Source organism: Nicotiana attenuata, chromosome 7 (assembly GCF_001879085.1).
Source record: "Nicotiana attenuata strain UT chromosome 7, NIATTr2, whole genome shotgun sequence".
Classification (NCBI taxonomy): domain Eukaryota; kingdom Viridiplantae; phylum Streptophyta; class Magnoliopsida; order Solanales; family Solanaceae; genus Nicotiana; species Nicotiana attenuata.
In genome coordinates this window covers 76932770-76953355 of record NC_031995.1, presented here as the reverse complement: position 1 = coordinate 76953355, position 20586 = coordinate 76932770, and the positions used below count along the sequence as shown (strand labels likewise).

At 38.3% G+C, this 20586-nt stretch overlaps 1 protein-coding gene across 4 annotated transcripts; it reads left to right on the top strand.

The window, feature by feature from the left end:
* Positions 1646-14600, top strand: LOC109229332 (protein RRP6-like 3). Of its 4 annotated transcripts, XR_002068546.1 has the most exons (14): positions 1646-2085; positions 2162-2409; positions 2487-2585; positions 2753-2836; positions 2993-3079; positions 4935-5055; positions 8241-8431; positions 8508-8552; positions 9574-10085; positions 10166-10664; positions 11321-11955; positions 12868-12958; positions 14049-14090; positions 14196-14600. XR_002068546.1 is itself a non-coding variant. In XM_019394736.1 (13 exons), the coding sequence occupies exons 1-12, from the start codon at positions 1842-1844 to the stop codon at positions 12941-12943; spliced, it is 2841 nt and encodes a 946-aa protein (XP_019250281.1). In that variant the 5' UTR covers positions 1646-1841; the 3' UTR covers positions 12944-12958; positions 14196-14600. The 4 variants fall into 4 exon arrangements, 3 of the variants coding, with proteins under 3 accessions (XP_019250281.1, XP_019250283.1, XP_019250282.1); XM_019394736.1 differs by lacking the exon at positions 14049-14090; XM_019394738.1 differs by lacking the exons at positions 9574-10085; positions 14049-14090 and having other exon boundaries at positions 10152-10664.

Below are 20586 nucleotides of genomic sequence, written 5' to 3'. Positions count from 1 at the left end.
TTTACAGATTCAACAGACAAAATGACAGCAGCAGTAGAGTGCTCAAACTCTAATAGGCTGGGATTTTGTTTGGTTTGTGGATCAGCAAACACCTTGGAGAGGCTATGAGGCATTTTGTCGAACACCAGGGTTGCAGTCATGTCTGAATTGATATGTACTGAAATTGGAACAGCCATATTAGTCTCCTCATCGATCATTTCAGCAAATATAATAGAGTCGCAACTCATGTCCTGCAGTAGTGATTTATCTGNGCAAGCTACTCGATTTTTTTTCTTAGCTGCTCTGGATTCTATTCTAGATGCTACTTACTTACATATGATGTTTTATTTCACACGGTAGCCCATCTATATAGCATAGCTGAAAGCGGACAAAAAAGGCTGTTCCCATTAGCGTTACGTAGGCTTAGCCCCTCTCTCTAACTAAGGATTCAATCCAGGGACGCTTGGGACTGGATTGAATCTTCCGCTTTTTTATATCAGCGAGCTAGACCCCTAAAATGCTCGGTACTTTAAGGTGGGGAAACCAATCCTCCTTGCTCGTTCCTAGGTCTTTTCTTTTTTTTTTTATCGCCTTATTTCATTCACTGATTTCTTTAATTCATTTCTCTTTTATGAATAGTTGGTTGTGTTGGATGATTGATGGGTAGTTTGAAGGACGAATGCTGGAGGGCAGCTTTTTAGAGCGGGCGCTCTGTGCGGTATTTTTGATGTTTATGTCTGTATTTGTTCTGTAGTTGGATCAGCCGTTTTCCTAAGTATGTCGAGGGTGGATTAATGAATGACTGCTTTAGCTCTATCGACAAGGAAACGCTCCACTATGGTCGAGCATTTCATCGAACAGTGAGGAAGCAACTCCAGATTTCTCAAGGTCCGAGAAAATAGGGGCAACGGACAGAGATTCGTGCCGCTCAATTTCTGGCTTTGTGTCCCAAGTAACAATCGCAAGTGGCTGCGAATTAAAACTTGTCGTCACGAAATCTTCTTCCTCTATTTTGTCATCGTCCGAACCAGAGTTCAACTCAGAGGAAATGACGACGGCATCCGAAATATTTTACAGATTCAACAGACAAAATGACAGCAACAGTAGAGTGCTCAAACTCTAATAGGCTGGGATTTTGTTTGGTTTGTGGATCAGCAAACACCTTGGAGAGGCTATGAGGCATTTCATCGAACACCAGGGTTGCAGTCATGTCTGAATTGATATGTACTGAAATTGGAACAACCATATTAGTCTCCTCATCGATCATTTCAGCAAATATAATAGAGTCGCAACTCATGTCGTGCAGTAGTGATTTATTTGGAGCTGGAGGTGGAAAAGTGAGGCACGGGGGCGGAAGTAGAGTCAGAAAAAATGGTTGTTAAAATGGGCATGGAGGAGGTGGAAAAGAAGCCACCCAGTTGGTAGAGGAGGGACAACGAGAGCACCAATGTAATGTATCCATATTTATCAAAGGAACATATAATGTGATATTCAACCAAACTGAGGAATTACAACTGATTCATGGAACAAAAAAAATGAAAAATAAGAAAAGGGAGGTTCCAGACTGCTATTACAAAATAGCTAAGGAAAAGAAAAGACCAAATTCTAGCTTGCCTAACAACTACACACACTCCTGTTATTTATATCTCCTCCATTTCCTTCAGCACCCTAATATTTTGATGGATTTTCTCAACCCGGATCCCACATCACATATTGGTATTTCCTCATTTTAACAACTGGCCCAAATACCAGCCCAATAGTATAATTGGTGAAGGACCTGTTCATAACAGATTTCAAATTGCACAGTAAAAAACAATGTACAAAAGGGAAAGAAGAATCAGAGAATCAAATTGAATCGTTAAATGGAGAACAAGGAAAGTTTGAAGCTTGCAGTTAAGCTCACTATAGCTACTTGCCTCACAGTAGCCATTTCCATATTCATAGCAAAGAGCTTCCAGAAAGTTCGAAAACACAACAGGAAAAAGCAACAAAAGAAACACTCCTGTTATCTAAATGCAGAAATCAAACCTCAATCTTCATTCAAACGAGTTTTTGCCGATAACTCATATTCTCAATTCAAACACCTCAAGCTTGTCAACAGCAATGGTACAAATACAATTTATTTAATTACAATTTTTGTTTTTTGAAACCCTAGCTAAATGATTGGGAATGTATGTGACAGAGGATTGTACAAATTTTCATCCGTATAAGGCGGAGATTACGGAGTTGTTGAAGAGTTCAAATGTTGAATTTTTGGAGCTTTTTGGTAGAAATTTTGAAGATTTGACGATGCGCGAATTGTATGTATGGGTTGAGAGTGAGTCTCAATTACGGGAGCTTGCGGAGGTTTTGAGCAAGGAGAGAGTGTTTGCAGTTGATACAGAGCAGCATAGCTTGAGATCATTTCTCGGCTTCACAGCTCTAATTCAGGTTTTCAAAATGTTTTTTTACAGAAATTCATTTTATATTATTGTTATGTAAACGTAACTTTTTCATGTATTGAGCAGATATCAACTGGAAGCGAAGATTATCTTGTGGATACCATAGCTTTGCATGATGTAATGGGAATTCTTCGGCCCGTATTTGCTAATCCAGGAATTTGCAAGGTGACCTTGTTAATTTGCGCGCCAATCAGTGATTTTCTTTCGTACTTTAATTTGGATGCATAATGTGCAAGCAGCTAACTCCACGTTGTTGTTAGAAATTTTGTAGTATGCTAATTTCATAATTTGCATCCCCAAATGACTCCTATAAGTTGTTTCCGCTGTTGTAGGTATTCCATGGTGCTGATAATGATGTTCTTTGGCTTCAAAGGGATTTCCACATTTATGTTGTTAATTTATTTGACACTGCAAAGGTAAGGTATCATGTTAATGTATATTCTTTTATCTAAGTGAAGATTTTTACTTAAGAAGGGCAAGAATATGCCTAGCATATTTTTCTTGTGTATGGTTGACTATGATGTTTCTTATTTACTTTTATTTAAGCCACTGTTGTTCTTGTTACATTCCAGGCTTGTGATGTGTTGTCTAAACCACAAAGGTCTTTGGCGTATTTGCTGGATTTGTACTGTGGCATTGTTGCAAATAAACTATTACAGGTATAGAAAGAAGCTTGCTGGGGATACATTCTTCTGCTTTCCCGTAATCTTTCTTTTCCTCCCTAGGTATCTGTTTGCTAACTTTTCCGTTGGTGAGTTGTGATGGATGGATTTTCTTCTTTTAAGACAATCTATATTTGGTTATAAAAAAATCAATATTTACAACGACAACAACAACATACCCTGTGTAATCCCACAAGTGGGGTCCGGGGAGGATAGTGTGTAAGCAGACCTTACTCCTGCCTTGTGAAGGTAGAGAGGTTGTTTCCGATAGACCCTTGGCTCAAAGAAAGCATGGTCACAACAGACGACGAAGAGATACGGAAGTGCAACCGACAAAAAAATCTATATTATTATTGATTTAATTTTTTTGGTGGTTTTGGATTCTGAACGGAACCTCTAACCTCTACAAAAAAAGTTAGAGGTTTGATGAATATGGATAGGTGGAATATGCCTGTTCTTTGAAGGTCCAAATTGAAGAAATCAAACATAGCCTTTGAACCACCATGATCATCATTTTGTGTACATGTGTAGGGGTACTAACTATTAGAGGACCTTATTGTATAGGTTGGAGTCCTCATTTTCTTTTTTTACAATGTTCTTGCTTCCCCCTTCCAAATGCATTTACCTCATTTCAAAATGTTATAAGATAGTTGATTCTATCTTACAAGATGAACTAGGGAGGAGATATCGTATTTTGACTCCCTCAGCTCAATGTACCTTTTCTTGGAGATGAATAAAATGCTCAGTTTCTATTTATCTTTTTTTATAAAAAAGACGGAACTTAGTGAAGGTGACAGCACCCAATCTTCTATAAAGTTGGAACTTATGGGTGCACTTAAAAGAAACTAGGAATAACAGGCTATTCCTCAGATGTACATCATCGTTCTCTGTCCCATCAAAGGCTCTCTTATTTCTTTCCTTTCACTAGACCTACATGAGTGCTAGTGGGGCAACATCCCAAGCTCTCTGACTTCTGTTCTTTCTTTTGGATTTCCTGCTGGGGAGTGCCTCATTCACCAAGCCCTACATCAGCCAAGCATCCAGAACCATCTCAAAATTCCACGGGTCAAGCTAGTTGCCATTGGACAACGTAGGATGAGGTTATCCACATTTTCACTTGAACATTTGCTCATGAAACACCAATTTACATAGAAAGCTCACATTTTGCTCAAATTCAGTTTTTAATATAGCTCCCCTTGCTGCAAATCAAGTGGAAAAAACAGAAAAAAGAATATCATAAAAGGTGATAGATTCTCTCCTCCTTAAAAAAAAGGTGATAGATTCCTTACTTAAAAAAAGGGATAGATTCTCATAGAATTTCCTAAAGGAATATGATAAAAACTATGTGGGGGTTCCTTATAATAAAAATAAAAAAAACTATGTGTGGGTTCTACATTGTGTTTATCTCTCTCGAAATGTTATTTTGATCTTGATTTTCTTATATTGAATTGATAAAGACTACTATTAAGAGGGTCACTTGAAGTAAGGAATTCCTTAAATAATGGAGCTATTAGATAAAGCTGCAAATTAAGTGAAGCTGTTGTATTATGATGTTGTCCTTGCTTGCTACCATCTCATATTTAAGATTGTTAGTGAATCAAGATTTGTATTTATAATGTATATGATCAGACCGGACAATTTAAATAGGCATACAAGACTCTGGCTATTTCTCTTTGAATACGTGGCACTGTTCTTACCTATAGTCAATGAACATGATTTTCAGCGGGTACATGTGGTGATTTCAGCATGTAAACAACAACATGCTACACCGTAGTGCTGGTGCACCTCTCTTATAGTTCAGCTGGCAAGATCTTGATCTAAATTACAGTTCTATTCTTTATCAAAATTTTAGAGAGAAGACTGGAGGCAACGTCCACTACCAGCTGAAATGGTGCAATATGCTCGAACTGATGCACACTATTTGTTGTACATCGCGCATCGTCTTTCTTCCGAACTCAAAGAACAGGATACTGGTATGACTCTCCACTTATAGTTCAACAAACAGAATGATTATTAGTCTTCTACTTCCATCCCACTTGACTTATATGTGAGTGTATACACTTATTATCTCTATGATTAGAGAGATTTGCTGAGATCCTCTATTGTCGAGTAAATTATAGCATAGTATACGCATGTGCAAACTTGTTGTCTTGCTACAAATTACAGTTTATTGAGAGTCGCTGAGCTGAGAGAAGTGTATGGTACTATTTAACTACTTTTCTATACCGTCAAACCCTTGTAGGGAGTTACCATAGAAAATATTTGGTAATTGTGATCGAATCCATGCCCTTTTTCACTTATGAAGAGTTATATTTACATTCATCTATCTATATTATTATAAAAGTAGGAAGCCCTTAACTTAAAGGTTGAATTACTAATATACCCTTCTTAAAAGCTTAACTACCCTTCATAAAAAACAAAAAATTCAACGTTCCCAATAGCAACGTTTTGTGCTCTATTACTAATAGTCACAACCTTTCAAATCTATCTTCCTTTTTAAGTTAGATTAATAATTAATATTATTTTCTACATTATAATGTCCTTCCATTCACTTTTGAAGTTGTCAATTATTACCGGATGTAAGATGATGTTTTCATGCAGTTTTCTATTTTACTGGACAAACAAGTGAATTGCCGCGCCCAATAAGTTGATTGAAAAGCGATAAGGTGCATTTAATATTTGCCCCAACAAAGATACTCTTTTTTTCATTGAGAAAATATTAATAAATTATGTTATTTTGTTAAGAGGATTATTGAAAATCACCAAGAGTTTGACAGGTTTCTCCTGCATCTTCTGACGTGTTTAAAAAATTCATCTTATATTATTGATTCTGTAGGTTTAGGAAAAAATAAATTAACTATTTGGGTAGACTAAGTTATATATGGGGTTAAACTAATAATTGATGATTGAGATTTTGGGCGACTAGAATTTCATGATTTGGGAAAGATAGAAAGTTAATATTCATTATATTATTAGTGTAATTACTTGTATCATGAAAAATAAAACATAGTACTTGGCAGTCAAGGTTAAGAATATTAAATTTTATCCTTTAAGGTACATGAATCACTTAAAATCATTAAATTTAAGTTAACTAAAATCGCTGACAACTTTGAAAATTTTATGTACAACGAACACGTTCTCATCTTACTCTTTGTGAGCATAAAGACACATCAGAATGACCAATTTGATTATTTATATTATTTAATTGGAGCCCTTGTTTAAGGACAAATGTTTTATGGTAATTTTAGCGAGTTTTTAAGTTAATAAATGAGTAATGGAAATGCTTTTTCGGTCAGACTATATTTACGAATTTGTTATATTCACTCTCTTCTTTGTCAGCAACAAACTATTGTTTAGCACTAAGTTAATATTTATCTGAGCACTACTATTGTCTCTCTTCTTTTAAAATATTCTATCTTTTCTCTTTAGTGTCGATTCTATTGAAAAGAATACCCCTAACGCATAGTTTATTTATTACCTGACACTGTATAGAAATATAAGAGTAGTATATGATTTATTTGCTAGCCGGTAGTTTCATATTTTTTCCATATCTTAGTAGGAGTGATCATACACCTCTTAAAAATGATTGAACACTCCCAATTTCTTGATAAAGTTAAATATTTTCAGTTTGAATGACATTGGTTAATACTTTTGATTTATTGGATAAGAGTTCGACTCATTTTTTATAAAATTAGAACATTCTCAATTTTTAAGTGTCTGATCTTATTAATTTGGGTGAGTTTCATACAGAGAAAAATATTTTGATGTAAGTTTTTGTAGAAATATTTTATATTTAAAAATCAAGTTTATATTATAGTCACAATGTTGATCGAGGTACTGGTCACAAACAGGTAGTATATTTCACATATTTTTTGGTGTTACTTAATACTTCTAATTTATTAGATGTTGGTTCATAATTGATTTATTTTTTCACAAAATTAGAATATTCTTGACTTTAAAGTGTCCAAGCTTGCAAATTTCAGTGAGCTTGGATTTGTACTTTATTCTTTCATGTACAATCATTTACTCAAGTTTTTTATTATAATAATATTCATATTATTTTAAAAATTCATGTACTACATGACTCGGCATACACGTGCAACGCACGTGTCGAGAAACTAGTTAAATTAAATTTGTGAACGTAATGCGTGATGAAATATGAAGGAGCTTAAGTAGTTCCACCATTCCAATTATATAGCATTCTTTCTTTTTTGGGGCATCTCAAAATATTTAATCTCATTTCACTATTTTTTTTCTGTATATATAAACTTCACAAGGTTCAAAAATTCAAATCTATTTAGTTAACCAATTTAAAGTTGTATTGATATTTCCTGATCAAACTTATGTTGTAACTGTTTAATTCTTTCTTCCATTACGAACTTGTTTAATGTGCAAGTTAAGGTAATACCTTAAAAGTCCATGTTGAGTCTCATAAAATGGAAGAGAGCACATCAATTTGAACCTTTATGCAGGACCTAATGGTTTGGGGTGGCATGCGTTTTTGAATTTTGGTAAGGCTTAGCAATATCTGCAATGCCTGATACTCTGAGATGAAGGATAGTGGGTAATAATTTTCTCCGTTTCTCTGTTAAGGGGTTGTGGTGCTGGAGAATTCTGTTGGAAATAGATTTCTATTACCAATGTTCATAAGAGGTTGCCCTCAGGACATCATGCCAATGGGAAGTTTGTTCTTCACAATAAGATCATAGAATTATAAGTTTTATTTGCAAAAGTTGTTAGCAAACATGACAAAGCTTTGATATAACTGTGTTGAATGGCTGTTTTTCTATTATTCTAGTGGTGATTGTTATGTAGTAGTAAAATTAGGGCGGATGAGGTTCCGTGGTTTTTGTTGTCTAGCAGATGAAGAATCAACTTTTAGTGTTAATTTCCAAAGGCTACTAGTCTTTTCAGTCTGTTAAGTGATTTGTGTATTTGTAGAAAATGGAGAGAACTAGTAGTATTTTCTATTCGCAAATTTTTGAATATATTGAAATGAAATGGGCCAAACAAAATCAAAATGAGTAGTGATGTTTCAGATAGCTGGCCAAACTAGATTGGACTGAGGTGTAGTTGTTCTTGTTGTTACTGCATTTGGTGATCTTTAAACTAATTGACTCATCTGAAGTATCAAAATCCTGAAATATTTGTGTAACAGAAAATTCATCAAGTCTCAGAGAGGACAAATTTAGCTCTGTGCTTGAGGCCAACCGGCGTTCCAATGCAATTTGCTTACAACTTTTCTCAAAAGAGACTGATGCTTACCCAGGAGAGTCTGTTGCATCATCTATAATCTCTCGTTATCAGAGTGATCAAGGAAGTTCCATGTCAAGTTCTGATGAGATGAAGGTACTATGCTCTGTATACTCTTTTTCTTTATACAGCTTTGACTTCTGAGTGCTGATTACTTCTTTTTTGGCTTTAGTTTCATGACCTCGTGAGAAGATTGTGCACTTGGAGAGATATAATGGTGAGTGGAATTTGGATCAGAATGTCATCTCTTTATCATCATAAAGTCATGTGACAGATTTTTTTCAAATGAAGAAAAAGTTCAATATTTTGTTTATCTTTGAACATTTCTGGTCCACTACTGATGGATAGAAGGAGTTCAAATCTGATAGTTTTTGTGCACTTTTCCCCAATAAGCGGGATATTGGGTAGTTTGGCACCAGAAGGAAAAGTCTGTGACTGACTGGTGATAGTTGAGAGGTTTTTTTTAGACTTTAAAGATTACTCCAATTGGCTGGTAATGTGAGTAAATTGCGAGTATATTGGGTGAAACATTTTTCGTTTTTGATGACACTAAGGTCTCCCGTTGGAGTAGAAATATAAGTAATGATTTTCCAGCTGTTTATTGTGATCTTTTGTTCTCATACAGTGGCTTTCTAAAAGTAAGATTTGATCCTGCACCGCATGGTAAAGAATGGGGAGCGCACACCATGGTAGCCCCCCGACACCCATACAATGGCTTCATTTGCTCAACATTTAGAGATAACAACGAAGTACAATCTAAATAGCTCCTAACATTGAAGGATTACCATATATGCATTTCGAATGCTTTCTCGGTTCAAATGATTAGAAACTAATTTCAGAATTGCACATTATACTTGACTCTTTTTTGCAATATCCCGATCAGAATTACCAATCCGTGTTGTCTATTTGATCTTATGAGTTTCAACACTGCTACAAATGAGTTACCTGAATTGACACCCCTTTGGACTTTGGTGGAAACCCCTCGATGCATGAAGTTAAAAGCGCCGCTGGAGACAATTTAACATAAAGCATATAAGCTAACTTGAATGATATCCCAATTCAACCGGTCCTTGTCTTTCTTATTATATGGAGATTAACATCTTGAGTTGTTCAAGATTTCCATCTTCATTTGCTGTGGTTTAACATTTATAGGGTGCACTTTTTTCTTGAATTCCAGTTTCAGATTTTTGATTTTTTACATTATTTGAGCTCAATTAATTTAATTTACATCCTTCTAGGCTCGTGTACATGATGAAAGCTTGAGATATGTTTTATCTGAGCATGCCATTACTGCGCTTGCTGCTAAAGTTCCTATAACAGAAATGGGTTTATACAACACCATATCTGAAGCCGATCAGAATCCAGACTCTCCGAGTATTAGTAGTTCATTTCAATCTCCTTCACCCGTAGTTTGCAGTCACTTGGATGACCTCAAGTACTTGTTTTTAGATGAAACAGGAAAGGATGACGATGATTATAAGTTAATTATTCAAAAATGCCTGGGCTCTGATGGGAGTTGTCCTCTTTCTGTATACAACTATGCTCTACTATCCAAAACTAGCTTGAAGATGCCAGTTAAATCAGCTTTCAAACAAAATGGACAGAAAAATTCCAAGCAATTTGCTAAGAAGGCTTCTCGGCAGTTGTTTGTCCAAAAATTTTCGTGCAAAGCCCCCGTTTACCATAATTGTAGGATTTACGCAAATGATGGACGATTATTATGTTATTGTGATCGTCGAAAACTTGAATGGTTAGTGAAATATCATCTTTTTCCAGTCTTCTTCAGTGATTACAATTTAAGGTAATTTGGGCTCAGAAATTTGATTGCAGGTATATCAACCGAAATTTGGCGAAACTTATTGAAGAGGACCCTCCTGCTATAATGCTTCTTTTTGAGCCTAAAGGTCGCCCTGAAGATGAGGGTAATGACTTTTACATTCAAAGTAAGAGAAATATTTGTGTTGGCTGTGGTGAAGGAAATCACTATTTACGTTATCGAATCATACCTTCATGCTATAGAATGCACTTCCCTGAGCATTTAAAGAGCCATCGCTCTCATGACATCGTCCTTCTTTGTGTGGACTGCCATGAAATTGCTCATGCTGCTGCTGAGAAGTATAAGAGAAAGATAGCTACAGAATTTGGAATACCTCTTTTTGTTCGTCGAGTAGTTGATTCTAATCAAAATCAGAATACATCAGAGTCATCTGTGCCAAAGTTAAGTGTAAAGGACGAAGGAGTATCTCCTTTGCAGTTGCGTACAGCAGCTATGGCATTGCTACGTCATGGATCTAGAATGCCAGCTAAGCGTCGAGAAGAGTTAATAATGGTAGGAAGTTAGCATGTTTAGCACATACATGTACCTTTAGCTAATAAATAAATTTATTTCAATTGCTTAATTTTCTAAATGATGCTTTGCTTTAAACTGCTTCGAACCGTTAATATTTTTTTCCTGGCAGCCAGGCCCATTAGTTATGGTTAAGCATCCGGTGGATATCTGAATGTAGCACCTCAAATGGAATATATTTTCTGATAAGAAACTAGATGTATTTAATAATAAAAGGCAGGCTATAGCAATTTAAATTTTAAGCAGAGAAATTTGACTTAACAGTTAACACCCAGAGGTAAAATTGCCAGTTTGACTTTCTGCTTAGTGTTCATATTTCACTTCAGTTACTGTTTCTGTTGGTACTTTCACCTTGGAGCTTTAACTCTTTCGTTGGAATTTGCATCCTTGATTCTGATAATAACTGGTTTGATTTGAATTAATTGCTTTAGATGCACTTGCTGAATTTTTCATCATGCTATCACTTTCATATTTCTCCATATTTATCATTTTATCTTTTGATGTTTCAAGTTGTCTTAATCATCTGCTTTCTAACATCCACTTTCTCTCCATTAATTTAAGTAGTCCTTTCAGTTTTTCACCGAGTAACATAATTAAAAATTGTTAATACTTGAACAACTTTCGCTGTCTTTTTGTAGATTATCAGGAATTATTATGGTGGACGGGAAATTTCTGATGAAGATCTGGAAAGAGCTATGTTAATTGGGATGAGTCCTAATGAGAGAAGGCGATTTGAGAAACAGAGAAAATTAGCTTGCAAAGATTCTAATAGAAGTATAACACCAGATGGTGAGCTAGATAATAAGCAAGCAAAAGGGACATCTCTGCCAGAGGAAGTCTCAGATAACTCGAGCAATTGTGAAGAAAGTACCAATGTTTTAACAGTAGAGGACAATAATGTTAGCAATCACTCTTCATACCCGAATTTTGGGGTCAATAGTGAGTACTCTGTTATTCGTAAAAATGATTTCCCGCACGGAAGAGAATCCCTAGTGAAACATGATGATGTTCTTCCGGATTCCTGTGATGATGAAAGCTGCAATGTATCTAATGGAATGGCCAATTCTGTTGATAATATGAATACTAATGCATCATCCAGAAACTCGAAGCTCTCGCTATTAGGGCATGGACCACATGGGAAGCAAGTTGTTAATCATATACTCAAGGAGCATGGGGATGAAGGAATTAGTCAATTTTGTCAGCGATGGAGACAAGTTTTTGTTGAAGCTGTTCATCCACGCTTCTTACCTGGTGGCTGGGATATAATGCACAGGTGAGGAATCCATTTAAAAGCATTTCGATATTCTGTGATCTCTGTAAAATGTTTGATATTTTCAAGTGAAATAAGATTCTATACTTCGATGTAAAATGATATTGATGATCTAATAGGCAGCGTTAGAAGTTATGTCAATGTTGGGCCCAAGGCTATTGTCATAATTCCTATTGTGTAGCATCTAGTTTGACCTTTCATTTTAATATCTAAGCATTTTAGCTTTGAGACACCCCCACAAGATGAGAGGTTAATTTTGTACTGTTTGTCAACCAAACACTAAGAAATAAAAGTATTTTCAGTTTTTTTATCAGTGCAAAAATAAGAAACTTTGAAGTAAGAGTAATTTTTAATTGTCTTGGTGTTTGGTTAAAAACTAGTTTTCGCCAAAAAAAAATGAAAACAATTTTTTAAAACAAAATTTTCAACATTTGAAACAAATGTACCTGAGTATGAATGTCTGCTAATAAAGCATTATTAGGACATATACTAAAAGAACACATTACAGAACAAAAATCAGTCCCAGCAACATGTGCCAAGCTTAAATATGCATCAGCAGATAAAACTGGTTGAGTATTGTCATCTTGGGGAAAAGTAAATATTTGGCCTGACTGAAATATTACCTCTCCATTCTCTTATCTATTTTTCGAGGACTAGCTCCATTCTCTTATCTATTTTTCTTTCCGTTCCTTATAATGGAAGGTACCAATGCTGTGTGATATATCTTGTCTGCTGCATCTTAAATCAGGATTCTTGGTGGTTTAGATCCACAGATTGTACAGATATGCAACTTTAGTTTGTTGAAGTAATTTGTGTTAGTCTTAGATTTCGGATAAATGAGAAGTGAATAATCTCTTTAGTGACAGCTACTTTTTCTATGTTGAAAGGCACTGATGTGGCACATATTTTTGCCAGTGGTAGAAGAGACTTTGGGGAGTTCAGCGTCTACAAACCTGGGAAAAGAACTCCGACATCTACTCCTGAGCAGTAGTGATTACGATATAAGGTAAGCAAACAGATAGTGCAACTTCCTCTGACGGAGTCTCTCCGTTTGTCCTTTGGTTGTGAAGGAGAGGGGTTATCATATCATGCTGTCTAATTGGAATTTAGAGCTTGACGCTCATAATAGATTGTACCATACGCCTTCTTTTCGTCATTACCTATACTAATAAAAAGTTCCAATCATTCGGTGTTTTAGTAATTATGTTTTTTTGTTTTTCTATTCCCATGTCACCCATTTATTTTCACTATGATTTAGTTGTTACATAGTCCCTTAAAGGCCCAAGTTGCTTCTGATATATTCTTGGGAAAAAAAAAAGAACTTAATTTGCTTTCTGTCCTCGACGTCCTAGTTCCTCCATCAAGTATCTTTTCTTCGTTCCTAAACAAATATTTCACTCAACTGGTATTGTGTTTAGTGTAGATTGCTCAAAATTTAGTACTAGTAAAGCCTACAGCTTAGGAAAACGATGTGATAGTGTACTAGTAACAGGAGTGTAAAGAGAGAACATAGCATGGAAAGTTGGAAACAGAGATTGGGGGCCAAACACTACGATATTTCGTCAAGTTGCTTTTTTTGGACCAGCATGAAAGATTCTTCCTTTTAAGCGTGTTCTAAACATTCCACATTCCGCCAACATTATTGGTATTTTATGCTTAGTTTGTTTTTATGGGTTCATAATTAGAAATTCATACAGTAATTAAATGTAAATATTTATGATAAACATTCATCTGATAAATATAATAATTGACCTGCTATAATAAGTTAATATATACTGATTGTATGAAAATAATAGTGTTAGTATATATAAATTAAATAAATTCTTTTGTGCATGTTTATTGTTTATGCATCGTTTATCATTACACCCCTTCACTATGTAGGCTTTTTTTTTCATTGGCCATGCATGTAGAAATTCATGTTTTATAATGGGTGGCGGTGATACTCGAACTCAAGATCTTTGTCTGCTCCGATACCATGTGAAAGTGTGTGGTCATCTCCTCTAAAAGCTTAAGTTATTAGAGAGAGAGCGCATTTTTATTTATTTAATTGTCTCTTTCAATAGATGATGAAGTGCAGTAATTTTTTTTCTAACCAGGGAAAGAAACAGTGTGTCATCGGACATATACATCTCTGTGTGGTAAACTTTTACTAATATCAAACTGCATATTCGTTGTTGCTTTGTGTATACGGTCAAAATCGGGCTTGCCCTTTTTTATGGCTAATCGAGACTGAAACATGACAGGCCATCCATGATGCAAAGTTAGATTGTCGAGCTCGTGACCCAGAGACCGATCAAGATTGAGATTGACCAAGATCAAGGAAAGCTTACCGAGCCAAATAACGGAAAGCCAAAATATCCGTAATAACGAGGATCACGGCGAAAATTCCGGCACGTATCAATAAGAGGCCAATCATGAGATTTCTTACCTCATATAGAATTGTGTCAAGAGTAGGACTCCCCTACTATATAAAGGGGGTCTAATTATTTGTAAACGACATCATATTCACGCAATACAAAGCAATATACTGTCATTTTCTAGCTTTCATTATCTTGTTATTATGTTCATAAGCCAGTTGAATCATCTTTTGGTTCAAGGGTGACTGAACTCGAGGGACAATGCTATTCAATTTGTGTGGTTTGCATTTATTCTTTTATCGTCAATTTCAGTACTAATTTATTCTTCTTAATTTGTACCAAGTTATATCACGTGTCCTTAAAACCGCGTATAAATTCAATTGTTATCCGATTTTAAGGTAAACAATTTGGTGCCCACTGTGGTGCTAAGGATAATAATGGTTACCTGGTACAAACTTTCGTAACACACTATTTTACAATGATCTCGGCCACCACGGCGAAATGATAACATAACACCAGGGAACAATGTACCTTCGGTTGGCCTCGACGGAGTTCCGGCCGTAGATCTAATCGATGTCAGTTCACATGTAGCCATCAACGAAAATTTGGCCGTCGATCCCGAAGGCAGCGTCCGGGGGGATGCCCGATAAACAGCTCAAAGCGCACGTGGTGGTGAAGATGGCGGGATCAGCCTGCGGGTGATCTTCGAAATGTTGCAGGCTCAACAGGCAGCAATAGCCTAGCTCCAAACCCAGTATCACACACCGAGCATAGTCCCGCCCGAGCCGTCCCAGGAAGTTGTACATAGGGTCGTATCGGTTTCAAGAAAATCGATCGGAGAACAACTCTGCGATCATGAAGATGCTCGAAGAACTGACAAAGCGAATTGAGTCAGGGGAAAAGAAGATCGAGGCAAACGACAAGAAGATGGAAACTTATAATTCCAAGGTCGACCAAATCCGGGGGGCACCACCAATATTGAAAGGACTGGATTCTAAAAAGTTCGTACAAAAATCTTTCCCCCCTAGTGCAGCTCCGAAGCCAATCCCCAAGAAATTCCGCATGCCCGAGATTCCTAAGTATAATGGAACGACTGATCCAAACGAGCACGTCACCTCCAACACGTGTGCTATCAAAGGGAATGATCCAGAAGATGACGAGATCGAATCCGTTTTGCTGAAGAAATTCGGGGAGTCCCTATCGAAGGGAGCTATGATATGGTACCATAATTTACCACCTAATTCTATTGACATATTTGCTATGCTTGCAGATTCTTTTGTAAATGCACACGCCGGGGCATCAAGGTCGAAACCAGAAAGTCGGAACTTTTCAAGGTGAGGCAGAAGGACAACGAAATGCTCAGAGATTTCGTGTCTTGATTTCAAATGGAATGGATGGACTTGCCACCGGTCGCTAACGATTGAGCTGTTCAAGCCTTCACTCAAGGTCTCAACGTTCGAAGTTCAGTGGCTTCACAACAGTTGAAGCAGAATTTGATAGAATACCCAGCTGTCACTTGGGACGATGTGCACAATCGTTATCAATCGAAGATCGGAGTCGAGGACGATCAGCTTGGGGCTCCTTCTGGGTCCGTTCATCCTATCAGACCCGTCGATAGAATCAAGAGGGATATTGACCGAGAACCAAGGTCGAATAGAGATCGATATCAACCATATAATGGAGACCGTATGAGCCGCGGATCTGGGCGAAACTCTACACGAAATGAGAGAAGAAATGATCGAGGTCCAAGCTCACCGGGACTCAGGAGCAAGAACGGCTTCGATAGATCAATCGGTCCCAAATAGGCGCCACGATTATCGGAGTACAACTTTAATGTTGATGCAGCTTCCATCGTACCGGCTATCGGGCGCATCAAAGAAACCAAGTGGCCTCGACCTTTGCAAACTAATCCAACACAAAGGGATCCCAACCAAATATGCAAATATCATGGCACACATGGCCATAAGACGGAGGATTGTCGACAATTGAGGGAAGAAGTAGCCCGGTTGTTCAACAATGGTCACATTCGAGAATTTCTGACCGAGCTAAAAATCACTTCAGAAACAGGGATTCCAACAAACAAAATGAACAAGACGAACCCCAGCACGTCATCCATATGATTATCGGAGGGGTCGATGTTCCTCAAGGTCCAATGATGAAATGCACCAAAGTGCCAATCACAAGGGAAAAACGGACTCGGGATTACCTACCAGAAGAGACTCTATCTTTCAACGACGAGGATGTAGAAGGAATCATGCAACCCCATAATGATGCACTGGTAATTTTTGTACTTATGAATAAAACTCGAGTTAAACGTGTGCTAATTGGTCCAGGTATCTCGGCCAACATCATTCAATCAAGGATCGTAGAACAACTTGGCCTATAAGACCAGATCGTACCTGCGACCCGAGTGCTAAACGAATTCAACATGGCTTGCGAAACTACTAAGGGAGAAATAACATTGCCGGTAAACGTAGCTGGTACCACCCAGGAGACCAAGTTTATGTAATCGATGGGGACATGAGATACAACGCCCTGTTCGGAAGACCATGGATCCACAACATGAGGGTCGTGCCTTCGACCCTTCACCAGGTATTAAAATTTCCGACACCATAGGGGATAAAGACAGTTAACAGGGAACAACCCGCCGCAAAGGAGATGTTTGTCGTCGATGAAGTAATTCCAATATCAACACTCTCATCGACAAAGGACTTAGGTTCGAAAGCGAAACAGGAAGCCAAATAGCAATCATCGATGCCAGCCTCGACCCAATCGTACACGCAAGGGATTGACGAAGACGATGACTATGGGGTTACTCGATTCTTTATCGCCCCCAATGATTCCGATGCTACCAAATCGACGGTCGGAGAGCTCGAGCAGGTCGTGCTGATCGAACATCTGCCCGATCGAAAGGTATACCTGGGCACGGGGTTAACTCCCGAGCTCAGAAAAAACTCGTTCAATTTCTTACAGCTAATATGGATTATTTTGCTTGGTCCCATCTCGACTTGACAGGGATCCAATGGAGATCACTACTCACAAACTAAGCTTGGACCCGAAGTTTCGTCCGGTAAAGCAAAAAAGGAGACCCCAGTCCGAGATCAAGTATGCCTTCATCAAGGACGAGGTAATTAAACTCCTTAAAATAGGGTCCATCCGGGAGGTCAAATACCCGAGATGGTTAGCAAACGTAGTAGTAGTTCCTAAGAAAGGGAACAAACTAAGAATGTGTGTAGATTATAAAGATTTAAATAAAGCATGCCCCAAAGATTCTTTCCCTTTGCCTAACATCGATCGCATGATCGATGCCACGGCCGGCCATGAGATTCTCAATTTTCTCGATGCCTATTCCGGGTACAACCAAATACGGATGAACCCGGGTGACCAAGAAAAAACCTCTTTCATCACTAAGTATGGCACATACTGCTATAACGTAATGCCATTTGGATTAAAGAAAGCCGGTGCCACTTACCAACGACTAGTAAACCGAATGTTCGAAGAACAAATAGGGAAGACCATGGAAGTTTATATTGACGATATGTTCGTTAAGTCCCTGCGAGCAGAGGACCATTTAAAGCATTTGCAGGAAACCTTCAGTATATTGAAGAAATACAACATGAAGCTGAATCCAGAAAAGTGTGCATTCGGGGTCGGGTCCGGTAAATTTCTCGGATTCATGGTATCCAATCGAGGGATCGAGATAAACCCCGACAAGATCAAAGCTATCGAGGATATCACGGTAGTGGATAATGTGAAGGTCGTACAAAGGCTAACTGGGCGCATTGCAACCCTAGGGTGATTCATCTCGAGGTCGTCCAATAAAAGCCATCAATTTTTCTCGTTGCTGAAAAAGAAAAACAACTTCACATGGACGCTAAAATGCCAGCGGGCCTTTGAAGAACTTAAGCGATACTTATCGAGCCCGCCATTGTTTCACACGCCAAGGGGAGACGGACGACTATACTTGCATCTAGCAGTATCAGAAATAGCGGTAAGTGGAATCCTAGTCCGGGAAGAGCAAAGTACGCAATTTTCGATTTATTATGTTAGTAGGACATTAGGTGAGGCCGAAACTAGATACTCTCACCTAGAAAAATTGGCACTCGCGTTGCTAAGTGCCTCTAGAAAACTGAAACCATATTTTCATTGCCATCCTATATGTGTTCTGACAACCTACCCTTTACGAAATATAATGCATAAACCCGAACTCTCGGGGCGATTGCCAAATGGGCCGTGGAAATCAGTGGGTACGATATCGAATATCAACCCCGAACAACCATTAAATCTCAAATTTTGGTTCGTAGCCGACTTTACGCCGGCCCTAATATCCGAAGTCGAAAGAGAGTTGTTGGTAAACTCGGGAACGTCTTCGAGAATCTGGACCCTCTTTACGGACAGTGTATCGAACGTAAAGGGGTCCGAACTTGGCATCGTTTTGAAGCCACCCACAGGCAACATAGTTAGACAATCTATTAGAAATGTAAAATTGACTAACAACGAGGCCGAATATGAGGCCATGATTGCGGGTCTCGAACTGGCCAAAGTCTTGGAAGCGGAGGTGATCGAAGCAAAGTGTGACTCCCTCCTTGTAGTAAACCAAGTTAACGGAACGTTCGAAGTCAGAGAAGACCCAATGCAAAGATACCTAGACAAGTTACAGGTAGCATTACATCGGTTCAAAGAGTGGACTTTGCAGCACGTGCCTCGAGATCAAAATAGTGAGGCCGATGCCCTTGCGAACTTAGGATCGGCGGTCAAAGACGACGAGCTCAACTTGGGGGCAGTCGTACAGCTCATGAGGTCGGTAGTAGAGGAAGATCATGCCGAAATAAACTCCACAAGCTTAACTTAGGATTTGAGAAATAAATACATGGACTATTTGAAAACCGAGAAACTTCCCTCAGATCCAAAGGAATCAAGGGCCCTACGCACAAAGGTGGCCTGATTTAGTTTGTCCGAGGACGGAACCTTGCTCAGGAGAATGTTTGGTGGTCCGCTAGCAATATGTCTGTGACCGGGAGATACCGAGTACGCTTTGACGGAAGTCCACGTAGGCACATGTGGGAACCACTCCGACGTCGAATCATTAGTTCGAAAGGTAATCAAAGCAGACTATTACTGGGTCGATATGGAAAAAGATGTGAAGGTGTTCGTGCAAAAAATATGATAAGTGCCAAAGACATGCTCCGATGATTCATCAACCCGGGGAGCTGTTGCATTCAGTTTTATCGCCGTGGCCGTTCATGAAGTGGGGGATGGACATCGTCGGCTCTCTTTCATCGGCACCAGGTAAGGCTCAATTTGTTTTATTTATGACTGACTATTTCTCTAAGTGGGTTGAAGCACGGTCATACTAGAAGGTAAGGGAGAAGGAAGTCATCGACTTCATTTGGGACCACATCATATGTTGGTTCGGGATACCATCCGAAATTGCATGTGACAACGGAAAACAGTTTATCGGCAGTAAAGTGACTAAATTTCTCGAAGACCATAAGATCAAAAGGATCTTGTCAACACCTTATCACCCTAGTGGGAACGGACAAGACAAATCGACCAACAAAACCATAATCCAAAACCGTAAGAAAAGGTTAACTGACACTAAGGGAAAATGGAAAGAGATCCTGCTCGAAGTTCTTTGGGCATATCGCACAACTTCGAAGTCTAGTACCGGGGCTACCCCGCTCATTGGTTTATGGCGCTGAAGCTCTAATACTAGTCGAAGTCGGGGAGCCAAGTATCAGATTTCGATATGCAACGAAGGAATAAAATGACGAGGCCATGAATACAAGTCTGGAGCTATTGGATGAAAGGCGTGAAGCTGCCCTTGTTCGATTAGCCTCCAAAAAGCAACGGATCGAAAGGTATTACAATCGAAGGGCCAACCTTCGATACTTCAATGTCGGGGACTTAGTACTAAGGAAGGTCACGTTAAACACCCGGAATCCAAACGAAGGGAAATTGGGTCCGAACTGGGAAGGGCCATACCAGATTCTCGAGATCACAGGGAAAAGGTCCTATAAGCTCGGAATGATAAACGGAGAACAATTACCAAACAATTGGAACGTAACTCATCTTGAACGATATTACTGCTAAGGTACGACCCCTTTTCAATTGTTTTTATTTTTGGACTAACATTTGCAGGTGATCGACAAGGAGCAGCATGATGCCTTTAGGTTTGAAAGCACGTGTTGTACTCTTTTTTCCTTGAACCGTTTTTGTCCCAATTGGGTTCTTCGGCAAGGTTTTCAACGAGTCAATAGTGGATCATGCTAACTTA